The 17750-nt window shown below is 40.0% G+C and overlaps 1 protein-coding gene across 1 annotated transcript in view; it reads left to right on the top strand.

Moving 5' to 3' along the window:
• Positions 1–17750, top strand: part of ABLIM1 (actin binding LIM protein 1) — a 415530-nt gene that overhangs the window by 347603 nt on the left and 50177 nt on the right. The window contains exon 14 of the mRNA XM_082267949.1: positions 5022–5069. Within this exon, the coding sequence (XP_082124075.1) occupies positions 5022–5069 (48 nt within the window). The remainder of the gene's footprint in view (positions 1–5021; positions 5070–17750) is intronic.

Here is a 17750-nt window from a genome sequence, read left to right as displayed (position 1 = left end):
CAAAACCTTTATTTTGTTTTTTTGAGCCATTGAGAGGTAGACTTGCTGGTGTGTTTCGGGTCATTGTCCTGCTGCATAACCCAAGTGTTCTTGAGCTTGAGGTCAGGAACCGATGGCCATACTTTCTCCTTCAGGATTTTCTGGTAGAGCCCAGAATTCATGGTTCCATCAATTATTGCAAGTCATCCATTGTATTATTTAAGAATATCTGTAGGTATAGTCTTGGATTTAGAGATTAGGTTGGGGTTAATAGCTATATTTTGAGGGTCAGAGATAGTCAGGATAAAGCTGGACATACATGTAGCAAATGGAGTGCATCCATAAGAGGCCATAAGAGTGACCATCTTATTTATTAAGCTTATTCACTTGATGAGGCTCCTATTATTATTATCGTTATTATACAGCTTTTATATAGTGCCAACAGTTTATACAGTGCTTTACAAAATAAAGGGAGACAGTACAGTTACAACACAGTTCAGTAGAGTTAGGAGGGCCCTGCTTGTAAGAGCTTACAATCTGAATGCGTGGTAGGAGTGATACAAAAGGTATTAACTGTGGGGGGATGAGTTGCTAGATAAAGTAAAAGTTTATTTGTTAGGTAGGTAGGCGGAGATGGGATAGGCTTCCCTAAAGAGATTACATTTAATGGATCCCATAAAGGTGATCAGAGTAGGAGATAGCTGGACAGATTGGGGTTGGGAGGTCCAGAGGATGGAAGAGGCTGTGGAGAAGTCCTGGATGTGAGCATTGTGAGGAGGGAACAAAGACGCTAGAGAGCAGGGGGGTCTTCAGAGGAGAAAAAAGAACGGCTTGGGTGATATTTTGGGATGAAGCTGGTGATGTAGCTTGGGGCAGAGTTTTAGATGGCTTTGTATGTTGTGATACGTATTTTGAACTTTATTTGTTGGGTGAGAGTAAGCCAATGAAGGGATTGACAGAGAACGGTGGTGAACGCTGAGCAATTAATAGGTGTATGAGTGTGGCAGCAGCATTCATGATAGACTGAAGGGGGTACGGCCTATGAAGAAATTGGCCACCGAGGAGGGAGTTGCAGTAGTCAAGGGTAGAGAGTGAATTAGCAGTTTGGTGGTTTCATTGGTTAAAAAGGAGCTTGTTTTGGAAATGTTATAGAGGTGAAGTCAGCAAGATTTGGACAGTGATTAGATTTGCAGTCCAAAGAAAAAGTCTAAAGTCCAGAACTACACGAGCACACTGGTATGAAAGAAGGGACTGATAGTTGCGCTAATGACCTTGATGGAAAAGTTAAAGGAGGGGCATGGGATAAAATCACCCCCAAACAGATGAGGAGGTCTTGAGAAAGAAAGGGTGCTTTATCATTGGTTATAGAGTCCAAAAGGATAGCTTATTGAATTACCAATAATATAAATGAGCTAATGCGTTCACACACTCCATCCTTCCCCTTAAGTATAATATGACTCCGCAATGTCTGGACTCAAAGTGGTTTTAAAAAATGTATAGACCTTACATACTGATGACAGTTGTCAGTCAGTTTCAACCCCATTCAATCCACTTGGAATCGCAAATACTATAGCAAGTATTCACCAGATATGAAGCAATTTGCCACCCACAATTTCCATTGACCACTAGATCTCGGTCGATAATGAAGTCAGGCGGTACAGCTATATAGGATAAATGCACTTATCCTAATTGCCCCTTTACCCTGACCTAACCTTACTCACTCTTCCCCTCCTCAGATGCATACTTACCTTCGATCTGATGGCCCTGGCCTCTGGTGTCTATAAATCTGTGTAGGAAGGGGTTGGTTAAGTCAGGGTAAATGGATGAAAGGGATAAGTGTGCTTTGTTTTCAAGTGCACATATCCTTTATACAGTTTATTGAAAGGTTGGATTGCAATGGAATAAAAAATGGGAGAACACCATGGCAATTTTGTGAAGAGGAGTCAGATTTTTCTGCCATGTTCAGTCGGGGCAATTCCAAACCCATGTGGTTATATAAAACCACTACTACTTTATCAAATTGCCACATGTATGACCAGCATAATGGTATCACACGGTGCCACACTACATCCTTACATCTATAGTATTCTCTTATAAAGTAAGTTATATAGTTGGCTACATAGTACATTATATTGCACATTACATAGTTAGCTTTCTGCATTTTCAAATGCAACTGTTTTTTTTATTTTTTTATGGTTTAACAAATTATTTTTCCTGTGTACAATTTCTTAACACTGAGTTTATATACCCCCAATAGTACCACTCCGATTAAAGTGGTATTAAATCCAAAAGAAAACATTCATTAAATTGCAATTTCTTAAAGGCCATGGCTGCATTGATTTTCTTTTTTGGGCTTTCTTTCTTCTACTTTCATCTGGTGATCCAGCCAGTTAGTCTGTTGTTTTTCAAAAGAACAAGCTCTCCAGCAGAATGTATCAGTTACAAAGGTGAGACAAACCACTTACCCCTGCCAAGGGTGCTGACAATGGTCAGCTTTTATTTATGTATGTAAAATCTTTATCCCAACAGGAAAAAACATTTGCTTTAACTGCTTATAAAGTACTAGCTGGAGTTTCGTTACAATTTGTGAGTGTGTTTAAATCTGCTAGTACATCTATCACTTGTTGCCATTTTTTAATCCAGGCAGATTCTACGGCACCTAATGCTATTTTGGCTGTATGCAGGGCTGGCGCTTTTTGTGATCCATATGGATGGCTGGTGGGGCTTCCATCTATGGCTGTGACTTTCATTCCTTCCCTATACATTATCCTGACCTATTCTCCTGTGTAAGGAAAACTATCAACTCTCTTGATATCATCCTGTTGGTATATTTACTGTGAGCTAATTGCCCCATCAACCTTCCGCTCCATCTGCTTTTTTGGGTTAATATATTGTGAACACCAAGTGGATCCTGAAGAAGCTCAAATTGGGTGAAACGCATCGATCTCACCTTCGCCTTTGGCTCTGTTGTATATCGAATTTGGCAGCGTTTTTTTTACATATTTTTAGACTTACGCCCTGATTTTAACCTGTGTATAATAAATGTTGTTTTTAGGCACATTGCTGTTTTGTGTACTATTTTGCTAGGTACGCTAAAAATCCCCCATATGACCGTGTCTCCCCTAGTGGGAGATTCAGGGATATCATGTTATTTACATCTCACACTCCTCCATCCCCCTTGACTGACAATGCTGCTGTCCACAGGGGCGCACTAATATAAGAAGCGTGTTACTGGCCAGATCACCAGGTGAACACAGGGGGGAAAAAAGTCTAAAAAAAAGGAAAATATTTACAGCAACCATTTCTAATGATCAGTAAGCTACAGTATATCCCATTTTTGGTTTTGGATTTAATGCCGCTTTACCAAACTGCTACAGCATTGGAGTTCAGCTAATTTTTTTCATAGTTGTAGCTCAGATTGTGTTTTACGTTTACATTTTGCATTGTGCGCATCTGCAAAAGGGTACCCAAAAATGCACAGCCCTAAGAGTCAGTTCACACTGGGGCGACACGACTCTGTACTACTTCGGGGGTGACTTATGCATTACCATGCACCACGACTTCAGAGCGACTTGCAGGGACTTCACATAATGGAAGTCTATGCAAGTCGCTCCGAGGTCTCCCCGAAGTAGTAGAGGACCCTTTTTCTAAGTCGGAGCGACTTGTGTCGCTCCTATTAGAACGGGTCCTGTAGCGGTCAATGGACCGCGAGGGAGCGCGACTTGTCAGGCTGACAAGTCGCCTGACAAGTCGCTCTAGTGTGGATCGGGTCTAATAAGTCTAAGGCTGCTTTCACACGGGCGGTGCGCTTGACGGACTCCGGTTTGCTCAGCGAGGATCGATCCGCCGATCCCCGCTGAGCAGGCGGATGACAGCTACGTCTCCACTCTGTGTGCAGAGATGGAGCTGTCAGAGCCCCGCTCTCCTCTATGGGAGGTCAGATGAGAACGGACCGCTTGTCCATTTTCATCCAATCCGACAGAAGGATGGAAAATAGGGTCCGTCCGGATTTCACGGACCAGATCAGATGGCAGCGGGTGTTAGCGGAGATGTCTCCGCTGACATCCGCTGCTCCATAGGGGTGCATAGAGCATCCGATCAGATCCGCCTGAAAAACCGACAGGCAGACCGGATCGGAAAGCCCGTGTGAAAGGCGTCTAAGGGGTTGATTTGCTAAAACTGGAGAGTGCAAAATCTGGGGCAGCTCTGCATAGAAACCAATCAGCTTTATTTGTCAAAGCTTAATTGAACAAGCTGAAGTAAGAAGCTGATTGGTTCATATGCAGAGCCGCACCAGGTTTTGCACTCCCCAGTTTAGGTGTTTATAGAACTTATAAAAGGTTTTAATATTAGTACATCAAATGGCCAAAAAAATTAATAAAACAGGGAGAAAAATGGTTTTATCATAAGCCCTTTGAAACGCTTCATCCACCCAGCCGGATGGTATTTTGCCTGCAGCTCAAGTTGTCTCTTGAAATAGTTGCAAGTTGTTACTTAACAAATGTTTGTCAAAGAAGAAACATACATTTTTGTTCTGTTCCTCCATGCTTCGTGTCTCCACCGCTGTGTCTCCATCTGTCTTGTGTCTTTTTTGCCAATAATATATGATGATGTCTCTGCAGTTTTTATGGCATCTGTTTGTTTTATGTGTAGTGTGGCAAAAACGACTTTCTCAATATTACCCTTAGTGGCGGTTCACACTGTTCCGACTTGTCAGGCGACTTGGTCGCCTGACAAGTAACGGTCCATGCTGTGCAATAGGAACCGTTCTAATAGGAGCGACTCAAGTCGCTCCGACTTAGAAAAAGGTCCCTGCACCTTTTTCTTTGCAAAGTCGGAGCGACTTGCATTGACTTCCATTATGTGAAGTCGTTGCAAGCCGTGCCAAAGTCGCGGTGCACAGGCGACGGCATTAGTCGCCCGAAGTCGTGTCGGATCAGTGTGAACCGACACTAAATTACAAAGCCGTTGTTGTTGTATTTTCTCTGTCACCTCTTGGAGTTTCTGGTGCTGGCTAACAAATTCTTTCTTTCTTTCCGCAGACCAAGGCGTGAACATGTACCGAAAGCCCCCTATCTACAAACAGCAAGGTAAAGTTTTCCCTGAACTGCAGGTAAATGATCTCTGCCTGTTTTGCTGTGCGTTTGCGGCTTGGCCTCTGCATGTCCAGAGGCATGTCCATCTTCTCAGTGGTCCCACCAACACTGCGTGGCTTAGCGCAACCAATATCTTGCTTCCTAAAAATGGATGACTTTTATTTAATTAAACGTAGATCCTTAATACCTAATCAAATGTAAGAGCGCCCCCCCCCCCCCCATCACCCTAAACTCCCACTTGTTATTGTCATGGAGATGCACAAGTAAAAAAAAAATTATAATAATGTATAAAAATGTATTTTTTTTTGTAAAGTTTTAACCAGGTATACCCAAATTTGGGTGTGAGACTGCAGATTTCTTGCTGTTGGCACTCAGTGGGTAACATTTAGCCCAAAAATGTCCCCAAATCGTTGTTGTGGTAGAACCAAATTAACCAAAACAGCCAGTCATTTCATTGTGACTGGAACTAGTTTCAGTCGTTGATTGGAGTCTGGTGGGAAATCCTACTAATCAATGATGGTTGGGTCTCCTAAGCCTAGAAAGACTTTGGTTTAGCAAGAAATTCCACCATGTGCTTTCTGATTTCTGGCTGGATGTGTACAGACTGATCAATGTCCCCTACAGCTCCAAATATCTGTAAAAGTATGAATCTCTACCATCCCATCTCATATCTCTGTAACATTGTCTTGTTTTATTTTGTTTTATGGTGTGTTGTGTGTGTCACCCTCCTAACATGATATGTGCCCCGCGGCCTCATCGTATTTTCTCAGTAAGTACTTAGCTTCCTCAATCCCACAAAGCGCTTCTGGGCACTTGGCTTAGTCTGTTCTTCTCATTTCCTGCACTCCCACTCTTTAACACCTCTATGAAATTCAGGATACCTTAGCATGTCTCTATTGTTACATTTTAATATAAAAATAAATAAATAAATAAATCAGGGAAGAGAAAGAGATGCATATAGAGTAGAAGGATAACACAAAAAAATGAAATAGAAATGTAAAATACAAATAAAGTGCTGCACTGTGAGATATAAGTGTTGTAAAAAGATGAAAAATATGAAACACAGAAATGAATAATCGTTTAAAAAATCACTGCCGATCAATAACAAAATAATTAATATTAAATAAGTGATAAAACATATACAAATTGAAAGGCATGGGTGACTGTTGGATCAAAATGTGAATACTGTCCTACACTGTGTGACAAAAGCAAACTGTCAATACAAAATATGGTTGATGATGTGATCTTCAAGTGATGAAAAAAATCTATCTCTCTTGTGTCACCATAAAGTGTGGATCTTCAGTGCAAGTGTCACCTATACTTGTACATGCCGCTTACCTTATTGCTGTAAGGTAACAACAAAAAGAGGCTTTTTAACTGATGATCCTGGATTTTCAATGCTACCAAAAAGAGGCTTTTTAACTGCTGATCCTGGATTTTCAATGCTACCAAAACGATGCTTAATGATGTCTGGGTTCCCTTCTTTTTTAGTGCAGGAGTCACTCGTTTTTATACAGTATATGGCGGTAAAAGGGTAAACAAACTCCATATCGTAATCCTGTTTTAAAGGTTTTATTAAAACATTTGTGCTGAAGTACGGCAGAGGTATCATACCCACGAGCAACGAGCTCGTCCGTACATCACTTACGGTATACCATAGGTCTACGCATTGCACCACTACACGCGACTTCTTCATCGCCTGAAGAAGTCACGTGTATCATCCCCTGAAGAAGTCATGTGTAGTGATGCAACGCGTAGGGCTACGGTATGCCGGAAGTGTTGTACAGACGAGCTCGCTGCCCGTGGATAGGATACCTCTGTCATTTTAATAGAAGTGAATACTTCAGCACAAATGTTTTAATAAAACTTTTAAAATGGGAATACGCTATGGAGTTTGTTTACCCTCTTGCCCCCATATAAAAAAATCGAGTGACTCCTGCACTAAAAAAAAAAGGGAACCCAGACGCCATTAAGCATCGTTTTAGGAGCATTAAAAAATCCAGGATAAGCAGTTAAAGAGCCTCTTTTTGTTGTTATCTTACAGCAGTAAGGTGAGCGGCCTGTACACGTATAGGTGACACTTGCAATGAAGATCCACACTTTATGGTGACACAAGAGAGAGATATTTTTTCATCACGTGAAGATCACATCATCAACCATATTTAGTATTGTCAGTGTGATTTTGTCACATGGTGTAAGACACTTCATTCATTCATTCAGGTTTTGATCCAACAGTCACCCCTCCCTTTCACTTTGTATATGTTTTATCACTTATTTAATATTAATCATTTTGTTATTGATCGGCAGGGATTTATTAAGCTATTATTCATTTATGTGATCCATATTTTTCATTGTTTCATCATTTTACAACACTTATATCTCACAGCGCAGCACTTTATTCGTATCTTCCATTTTTGCTATAACTTAGGTATTGGCTAAAATTGCGTTTGCCAGCTGTTTGAGGTCATATTGATTGTTATTGAAGATAGCGCAAGAGCTTTACACTACAGAATAGAAATGTGTTCTCTGCACACACTAGGCCTGTAAATACAAATAATAGAAAAAAAGACTTCTGTCTATGCTTTCAATACTCTTTTATATAGTGTGCAATGCACTCAGTCTCTCCATAGGGCTTCAGGGTCCTGTATGTGTGTAAAATCACAAATCACCACCAGAGAGCACCAGAGCCACATAAAGATACATGTGCACATTACAACTAAAAAAGTTTATTTGTCCAACATTCTGATTTCCTGTTATTTGCCCTTCATTTCTTCCTCACTGCTTCTTCATTTACAACTTTCTTTTCCTTGTCTTCCTTTTCCTTTCCCTCCCTTTGTACATTGTAACTTCTTTTGTTTCTCTTCCTTTACCTTACATTACTTTTCTTCTTTCCTGTCTTGGAATGCTTTCCCTTCAGCCCCTTTCCTTTTTCTTCCTTTCAACTTTACGTTGCTTCTCTTTCTGTTCTTTTCCTTCCAACTTCCTTTTTTTCCCTTTCTTCTCCTTTTGCTTTTTTTTCCCTTTTTCCTTTTTTAATTTCCCTTTCTTTCCTTTGATTTTTGCATTTGCTTTCTATTCCTTTTCTGTTTTTTCCTTTTATTCCATTGTTCTCCTTTTCCGTTTTCTCTGTATCTTTCTTTTTCTGTCCTTAACTTACCTTTTTCTTTCTTTCCTTACCTTCCCTTTCCTCTTTCCTCCTTTTCTTTCCCTTTTCTTCCTTTCCCTTCCTTTTCTTTCAATTCCTTTATCCTCCCCTCCTCTCCCTTTCCTTCATTTTCATTCCCATTCCTTTCTTTTTCTTTCCCTTGCTTTAAATTTTCTTTCCTTACCTTTTCTTCCCTTGCCTTTTCTTTTCTTTCTCTTCTCGCCTTTTTCTTTCCCCTTACCTTTCTTTTTTCTTCCTTTCCTTTCTTTTCCATTAATTTTTCCTCCTTTTTTCCTTTTTCTTTCCTTTCCTCTCCTATCTCTTCCGCTACCTTCCTATCATTTCCTTTGGCTTCCTTTCCTTTTTCTCTCTGCTTACCTTTCCCCTCTTCCCTTCATTTCTTTTCTCTTTTTTTCTTTTCCATTTCTTTCCTTTTCCCTTTCTTTATGTTCAATTCCTTTCCATTTCCCTTTCTTTCCTTTTAGACCCATCCCTTACTTTTCTTCTCCTTTCCCTTCCTATCCCTTCTTTTCTTTCTTCTCCTTTCCCTTCCTATCCTTTCTTTTCTTTCTTCTCCTTTCCCTTCCTATCCTTTCTTTTCTTTCTTCTCCTTTCCCTTCCTATCCTTTCTTTTCTTTCTTCTCCTTTCCCTTCCTATCTTTTCTTTTCTTTCTTCTCCTTTCCCTTCCTATCTTTTCTTTTCTTTCTTCTCCTTTCCCTTCCTATCCTTTCTTTTCTTTCTTCTTCTTTCCCTTCCTATCTTTTCTTTTCTTTCTTCTCCTTTCCCTTCATATCCTTTCTTTTCTTTCTTTTCCTTTCCCTTCCTATCCTTTCTTTTCTTTCTTCTCCTTTCCCTTTCTATCCCTTCTTTTTTTTCTTCTCCTTTCCCTTCCTATCCTTTCTTTTCTTTCTTCTCCTTTCCCTTCCTATCCTTTCTTTTCTTTCTTCTCCTTTCCCTTCCTATCCTTTCTTTTCTTTCTTCTCCTTTCCCTTCCTATCTTTTCTTTTCTTTCTTCTCCTTTCCCTTCCTATCTTTTCTTTTCTTTCTTCTCCTTTCCCTTCCTATCCTTTCTTTTCTTTCTTCTTCTTTCCCTTCCTATCTTTTCTTTTCTTTCTTCTCCTTTCCCTTCATATCCTTTCTTTTCTTTCTTCTCCTTTCCCTTCCTAACCATTATTTTATTTCTTCTCCTTTCCCTTCCTATCCATTCTTTTCTTTCTTCTCCTTTCCCTTCCTATCCTTTCTTTTCGATTCCCTTGCTTTCACTTCCCTTTGTTTCCCTTTTTTCCTTATACATTCATGATTTCTTTAACTTTTCTTTTCTCCCTTCCTGTCATTACTCATGCACTCACACATATGCACATACACACAGCGATAGAATATACTGCATCTGTCAGCATCATTAGTTTAGAAGACACAGGGAAAGGATGGTTTGATTAGTAGCTGTATCCCCAGCACATGGTCAGCTGTTTAGGGCTCCTGCCTGATCCCCCCTCCTTCTCCTCTGCCACTAATCCTATATAATCCTCTAACTTTCTGGGCAGTTCTGATTTGTGCATGAGCCTCTCTTGGATCTGTCTTGGTACTTTAGGCTTTGTAGGTTACTGTGCACCAGGAACAGGTGGGATCCTCTCCTTAGTGTGGTCACTTACGTAGATTTAGGTGGTGTCATAGGTTAGGGACAAGGGAGAGAGGTGAACTTTTGTCTTCCCTGTTGTCACCTCTGTGGGACTGCTTTGTGACATTTTTATATTTTAAAATAAAACGATGCATGGATCTTGAGACAGGCTGGCTGATCCCTTTAAGAAAATAAGGCATTTAGGGGTGAACGAAATCCAGAATAGAACTGCTTCTAATTTCTGGCTTTATGGAATCTGGAGCCTCAACTAGGACTATGAGGAAATATTAAGATTGCGTAAAATTTCAGAGACGGGGATTGTGGCCAGATGTTCATAGAACGTATGAAGATGAAAAAATAAAGAGTTGCTGCAGAAAAAAAGACTGTTTTGTGTGTGTGTGTGTGTGTGTGTGTGTGTGTGTGTGTGTGTGTGTGTATGTGTATATGTATATGTATATGTATATATATATATATATATATACACTCACCGGCCACTTTATTAGGTACACCTGTTCAATTGCTTGGTAACGCAAATTGCTAATCAGCCAATCACATGGCAGCAACTCAACGCATTTAGGCATCTAGTCATGGTGAAGATGACTTGCTGAAGTTCAAACTGAGCATCAGAATGGGGGAAGAAAGGGGATTTAGGTGACTTTGAATGGGGCATGGTTGTTGGTGTCAAACGGGCTGGTCTGAGTATTTCAAACTGCTAATCTAGTGGGAGTTTCACGCACATCCATTTCTCGGGTTTACAGAGAATGGTTCGAAAAAGAGAAAATATCCAGTGAGCGGCAGTTGTATGAAGGAAAATGCCTTGTTGATGTCAGAGGTCAGAGGAGAATGGGCAGATTGGTTTGAGATGATAGAAAGGCAACAGTAACTCAAAAAACTACTCGTTACAACCAAGGTATGCAAAATACCATCTCTTAATGCACAACACCTCAAACCTTGAAGCAGCAGAAGCAGAAGACCACACCGGTGCCACTCCTGTCAGCTAAGAACAGGAAACAGAGGCTACAGTTGGCACAGGCTCACCAAAATTGGACAATAGAAGATTGGAAAAAAACGTTTGCCTGGTCTGATAAGTCTCGATTTCAGCTGCGACATTCGTATGGTAGGGTCAGAATTCGGCATAAACAACATGAAAGCATGGATCCATCCTGCCTTGTATCAACGGTTCAGACTGGTGGTGGTGTATTGGTGTGGTGGATGAATTAATTGAGCCATCCTGCCTTGTATCAAAGGTTCAGGCTGGTGGTGTAATGGTGTTGGAGATATTTTCTTGGCACACTTTGGGCCCCTTAGTACCAACTGAGCATTGTTTAAACACCACGGCCTACCTGAGTATTGTTGCTGACCATGTCCATCCCTTTATGACTACAGTGTCCCCATCTTCTGATGGCTCCTTCCAGCAGGATAATGCACCATGTCACAAAGCTCAAATCATCTCACCACTGGTTTCTTCACCATGACAATGAGGTCACTGTACTCCAATGGCCTCCACACTCCCCACATCTCAATCCAAAAGAGCACCAATGGGATGTGGTGGAATGGCAAATTCTCATCATGGATAAGCAGCCGACAAATTTGCAGCAACTGTGTGATTCTATAATGTCACTATGGACCAAAATCTCTGAGGAATGTTTCCAACACCTTGTTGAATCTATTCCACCAAGAATTAGGGCAGTTCTGAAGGAAGAAAATGGGTCCAACCCTGTACTAGCAAGGTGTACCTAATAAAGTGACCAGTGAGTGTGTGTATATGTATGTGTATATGTACATATATATATATATATATATATATATATATATATATATATATTTTTTTTTTTTTTTTTTTTTATTGCAATTCTTGAATTTATTACATTTCTTGCAATCAATTTAAATTAAAGGGTGTCAGTTAGTCCCATTTAGTGACTGTATGTTTGCTAAACATTTTTGTTCATTATAGTATCTGTACATTCCCTAGCCCCATAAATCTACACTTTAAATGTTTGGAATACTGTTTTGAGCTCAGTGACTCTCCAAAGCCTAGAAAAAAATGATAAACCCTAAAACTTGCACCTTCCAACCAACTGCAGTGGCAGATCCCGTAATACTGTCCTGACTGGTCCTTGTAAAAGAGACTGTACAGGTTTATGTTACCAAAATAGTTGAAAACCTTCAGGGTTTGTTTCCCTGACCTGCCTATCACTACGCTATTTTTGGGATTAAACTTTTATAATCTCATAATCTGAAAATAATTAACCCAAGAAAGTAGAAGCAGTTTCTAAGCTGTTGAATGGAATTTCTTGGATTAAGTCTATTGGCCTCTTCTGGGTGAAGTTTATTGCAGGGAAGGAAAAGGTTTTGCTAAAAATCAGAAGCAGCTTTCGGGGCTGGAGACAAATATTTGCTAGAGTTGCAGTGTTCCAGGATCACGCAGCGAGGAATGCTCACATTTTCTGCAAAATCGCCCATGTCTCCAATTAACGCATTGGCTCCGTCGGTAGAGTAGGGTCATGGAAAAACTTGGCCAACATTTTTTTTTTTTTTTTTTTACGTTTAAAAATGTGTGCATGAAACATGCGGGGATCCTATGTAAACTGAAAGACTTTAGGGCAGTTAGTGGGGATGGGGGGGTAAGATTTCCTTTAAGTCTGCTATTTACAGATACTGCATTGGTAGCATAACTGTCTGAATTATATTTTAATATTTTTCCAAAATCTCAAATATCCGATTGTAAGTGGTAGGTTCTGCTCTGTCAGTCAAAGAGTCTCTACTGTGATGCACAGTCTAACATGTTTCAGACACTGGGAGCATAATGGCATTGTGTGGTTGTGTACTAGTTGTTTGGTTGGTGTTTCGAATGAAGATTCCCCATCACCCCTCCACTCCTCTAAATTGAAGTGATGTCCGGCAGAGGCAGACCAGGGAGGTGGGGCTTGTAGGATCAAGAGGAAGGAGATTGAATACCCGTTCTATGAAATGAGGTATCTTCGACAGGATAATTTTATTGACAAAATATTTTAAAAATTGTAAAAAACTTGCATCAAACCCACTAAATAATGTTTCAAAAAATGTCAAACCCTTTCGTTATACCAAGTCCAGTTCAATGGAGACAATTTGATACAAATAAATATTCTAGATTTGAATGTAGACTCATCCTATAGACTGGTGAGCTGTGGGTTTTAGGATTGTGGCCTCTTGGGGGGGAGTTGTCAGAACTGGACTCTTAGGAATAGTGTGGCGATCAGTTGGTTGCGAGGGGGAAGGGATCACACTGTCCTGGTGCACAGGGCTCTTAGTCACATGATGCAACGGGTTGGCATTCCTGCCTTGGCACATTCTCCCAACTGAGCCATACAAATTCCTCCCTGATCCCATCCAGATGCAGCTGCCATGGCAGCCTTCGCCAACAGCTCCGATGATATCATCAAATCCTCCAAGTTTCCGGCTGCCCACGCTCCAGCGCCCAATGAAGTCCCAAAGATTGAGACCGACTACTGGCCAGGCCCACCCTCACTCGCCGCCATAGGTAGGCAGACCATACTGTTTACAACATGGCTCTCTTCCCATGAAACTTTGCCGGTAGGCCCAGGAGGATTGGCAGAGCGGAAAACACATCTGCAGAGGTTTTAAGGAATATGCTGGCTGTAATTTTGAACCTCCCTGAAGATCCGGTTTGGTGAGGCTGTGTGTTCTGGCATCATTATATCTTAATGGTGTTCATTAGGTGGGGTTGATAGCACTAAAGTCTTTTATATCTGTTAATGTTGATCAGAGTTGTAACTACGTGTGATGGTACCCCACAACAAAACTATTAGGGTCACACTTGCCTCTCTGATCTCTAAGTCAAAGATCAATTCTTCTACCAATACAGAATACTATCTGCTTGCATATCAAGTGTATAGAGATTGAGTTCCAAAATACTGTATATACATAGATTAACTGTATCACAATGTACTTGCCATGTGCTATTGTTTCCTGCATAATTCTCTGTACAGGCAGACAACTCTGGGCTCCATCGCAGTTGTCCCGTTTGCTTTGGTGAAGTTACACCCTTGATGTTGATAGATATGAGATGTGGGATTGCTTGCTAAGCACATTATGTGTCTTCTGAGTTTGTATCTCCTCCACAAGACACACACCTACATAATGGGGGATATTTTTCAAAACTGACATACTCCATGTAGACAAGATGGTATGGAAAAATCTGAATTTATGTATTTCAGTAATTGATGGAAGCCTATGGATTGCTTTTCCCATGATGCATCTTGGAGACCCCTACCCTGAAATCTTCTGCTCTGCTCAAGTTTACTAGGAGTCTCACTCCTTCAACTGTATATAGTTTGAAATGTGTGAAAAATGTAACGAAAAATGTAGAAGTCTCTTATAGCAGTTGGGTGGAGCTGAGAACACAGATGCATCGATCTCATGGATGGAGCCTCTAAGATATGGGAAACCCTTAGATGATTACATAACTGTAATATCATCTTTATGGGCTAACCAATTCCATCTCCATTTCCATAAGAATACATTTGTCAAATTGAAACGTTCATGGATAGTTGCAGATCCACAGTGATCAGATTATAGCTGAAAGTCAGCATTTACATTGTATGTCCAAAGGTTTGTAGACACCTGACCATTACGCCTACATGAGCTTGTTGAACATCCCATTGCAAAACTATGGCCATTAATATGAAGTTGGTTCCTCCTTTTGCTGCTATAACATCCTCCACTCTTCTGGGAAGGCTATCCACAATGTTTTGAAGTTTGTCTGTGGGAATTTGTGCCAGTTTGTAAAGTCAGGTACTGATGTTGGATGTCGGCTCACAATTGTCATTCCAGTTCATCCCAAAGGTGTTCAGTAGAGTTGAGGTCAGGGCTCTGTGCAGGCCACTCCAGTTCCTCCACACCATCTGGTCAAACCATGTCTTTATGGAGCTGGCTTTGTACACAGGGGCACAGACATGTTAGAACAGAGAAGGGTCTTCTTCACCAAACTTCTACCATAAGGTTGGAAAAGCACAGATTTCTAAATTGTCTTTGTATGCTGTAATATTAACAGTCTTCTTCATTGGAAACATCTGAACTCAATAATTTAGAGGGGGTATCCACATACTTTTGGCTTATAGAAAGGTTTGATTGTCAGGTGTCAGCAAACTTTTGGCCGTATTGTGTATTTTTTGCCTGTTGTGTCATGTTTTAAAAGTGAGACCTTTTTCTGAAATATCCCCTTGTGTATGTGGACTGTGATACAACTCATGAAACAAACAATATGTCTTCTACTTTCTACATTGATCTTTATGTTTCCATCTTCTCTCCACCTTCTGTGTTCCACAAATCACACGTTACTCTAAGTAAGTATTTCGTGCTTCATAAAGTGTGATTTGCTGGAATCTTTAGATCCCGAAGTACGGATCTACAGCCATTGTTAGAATCTGGATCATTTTAAACTCTGCTTGAAATTTACCAGAATATTTGAATTCTTCTGGCCTTCAACTCATTTATTTTGGAACACAAGGATTTTAGATCTCTCTGCACTTTAATTACCTTGTGTATCTGCAGGATCTGTAGATCTATCTATCTTAAAAGCTGCATTTTTCTGTAATACTCAAAGACCAACCTCAGTCAAATATATTTTTAATTATGGATTAAATGGAAGGTTAGAATCAATGTCCACTTTAGGTAGACTTTCCCTATTTCCTGTCCTGGTGACCACCCAGGACGATAGAAGAACAAGTGAGGTGAAACCCCACCTTTGACGGTTGATTTATCCCTTTCATACTCTATTCAAAACTAAAATAAAACAACAAAGGTTTTGATTACAGTAAACCCCCCTCCATTGCGGGGGTTACGTTCCGGACCCAGCCGCGAAAAGTAAAATTCCGCGAAATAGAAAAACCCTATTAAAATGCATTGTAGGCATGTTTTTTTTACGGTCACTGTACGTGTAAAAGCATTTTAAGATCTTTAAACACACTTTTAAAACAATAGAAACTCATTTAAACACATAAAAGATACTAAGAGACAGAGCAAGAGCTATGGAAAACACAAAAATATTTAATTTTTAATGATATAAAATAACATTACAAAAAAACCCGCAAATTACCGGGACCGCAAAAACTGAACCGCGATGGAGCGGGGGATTACTGTATATATCCCCTTTAAGCCACAATGTACCTGATGTGGGGACACAGAAGTCTTCAAGATAAACTTTTGGCCCCAACTCCTACTTAAAGTTAGCTCTAAACTCTTGGCTCCACACAGTTTCCCACTGCTATAGTGTATATGATTGGTCATGAGTCATGCCTTTCAAGCGGGGCAGAAATAATACTGAAAACTGATGTCTGCACAGTTGTGTACTCATATTTTTCACTTGAATATTTTTATGTGGATCTCTTCTGCTGAGAATTTCCAGAAGCCCAGCCAATCGTGTTTCAGGATCAATTGTATGATTCCCAGTGGACTGGAAAAATTTGTGTATATATATATATATATATATATATATATATATATATATATATATATATATATATATATATATATATATTTATATATTATTTTTTTTATAATAGTTTTTTTCCCTGAGTTGCCAATTAGTGCACTAGTCACAAGTCAGTATCCCTGCAGTGCAGCCTTTCCATAGCAGGTGTTTAAAAAATATCAATAAGTATCAACAGTATTTAGGTTGTCTTCACCAAAAAGGCTGTACTGTATATTTGATATATACTGTGTATATATATATATATATATATATATATATATATATATATATATATATAGTATATAATATGTGCAGCTTCCTTAATGCGTGAAATGTTACAATGTAGAATAAGAGTTCAAAATATACGAAAACTATTAACCATTGTATACATGGTGTATAATACTGTATATATATATATATATATATATATATATATATATATATATATATATATATATATATATATATATATTATATCTTGTGATATTTCATGTGTTAAATTGCACTGCATTAGGGAGGCTCTTTCATTTTGAAGGACCCACCAAACAGACATTATCTTTTTTTTGTAACACAGCTCACCACAACGCATGGCGTGTGTGTTATGGTGAGTTGCAGCTTTAGTTCAATGCCCACCTCTGTGTTTCTATGTTGGGTGCCATTCTAAATGAATGGCAGTGCAGCACACAGTACAGGCTTTATATGCACTCCTTCCCCGAGTCCTTATCTACAGCTGTCTGTTTCCATGGAGGGGTCTCACTCCGTGTGACTATATATCTATATATATCATTCCAGACACAATATCCACATTGATATAGAAGGCTCTTCATTTAGCATCCTACATGTTGTGTTTTCAGCCTCTGGGGGCCCAGGCATGTGTCACATGGTATCCGGATTTACCATCTGCAGCGTATCCCCCGATACAGTGACACTCGGCTGTCCCAGAACAATCACCCCTCTATATTATGCAGCCTAAAGCCTAATAAGTCTTCATAAATAAGGAACATTTCAAGTGGACCTGTCAGATCCTAGTTTCCAGCGTATGAGTTGATATAGAATGCACTCTGTTTAAGCTCAACGTAACTTTCTTTTTAAGCCAGCTAAATACAATCCAGATGCATCAAAATTTAAGATGTGCAAGTCTTACAGTTGCCTTTTAAAAAGTGGCCACAGCCTGAGAAGGAGAGCCTGTCCCCCTGTCAGCATGCTGCAGAGAAGGATCTTGCAGTGTTTGGAAGCAGTGGTCTCTTTGCAGAGGTCTGACATGCCCCCTCTGAGTCAGAGCTAGAGATCTCCAAGCAGCAGGGAGCATGACCATTGCAGATTATAGAGCTAAATCTCTGACTCGGTAGGGGGTGTGTCAGACCTCTGCAGAGAGACCACTGCTTTCACCCAGAGAGCAAAGGTCTTTCTTTGCAGCATGCTGGCAGGAGACAGGCTTTTCT

The sequence above is a fragment of the Pelophylax lessonae genome (genome assembly GCF_965119305.1).
Source record: "Pelophylax lessonae genome assembly, chromosome: 9".
Taxonomy (NCBI): domain Eukaryota; kingdom Metazoa; phylum Chordata; class Amphibia; order Anura; family Ranidae; genus Pelophylax; species Pelophylax lessonae.
Note: the sequence above shows the minus strand (reverse complement) of the source record. Positions and strands in the feature narration are given on the sequence as shown.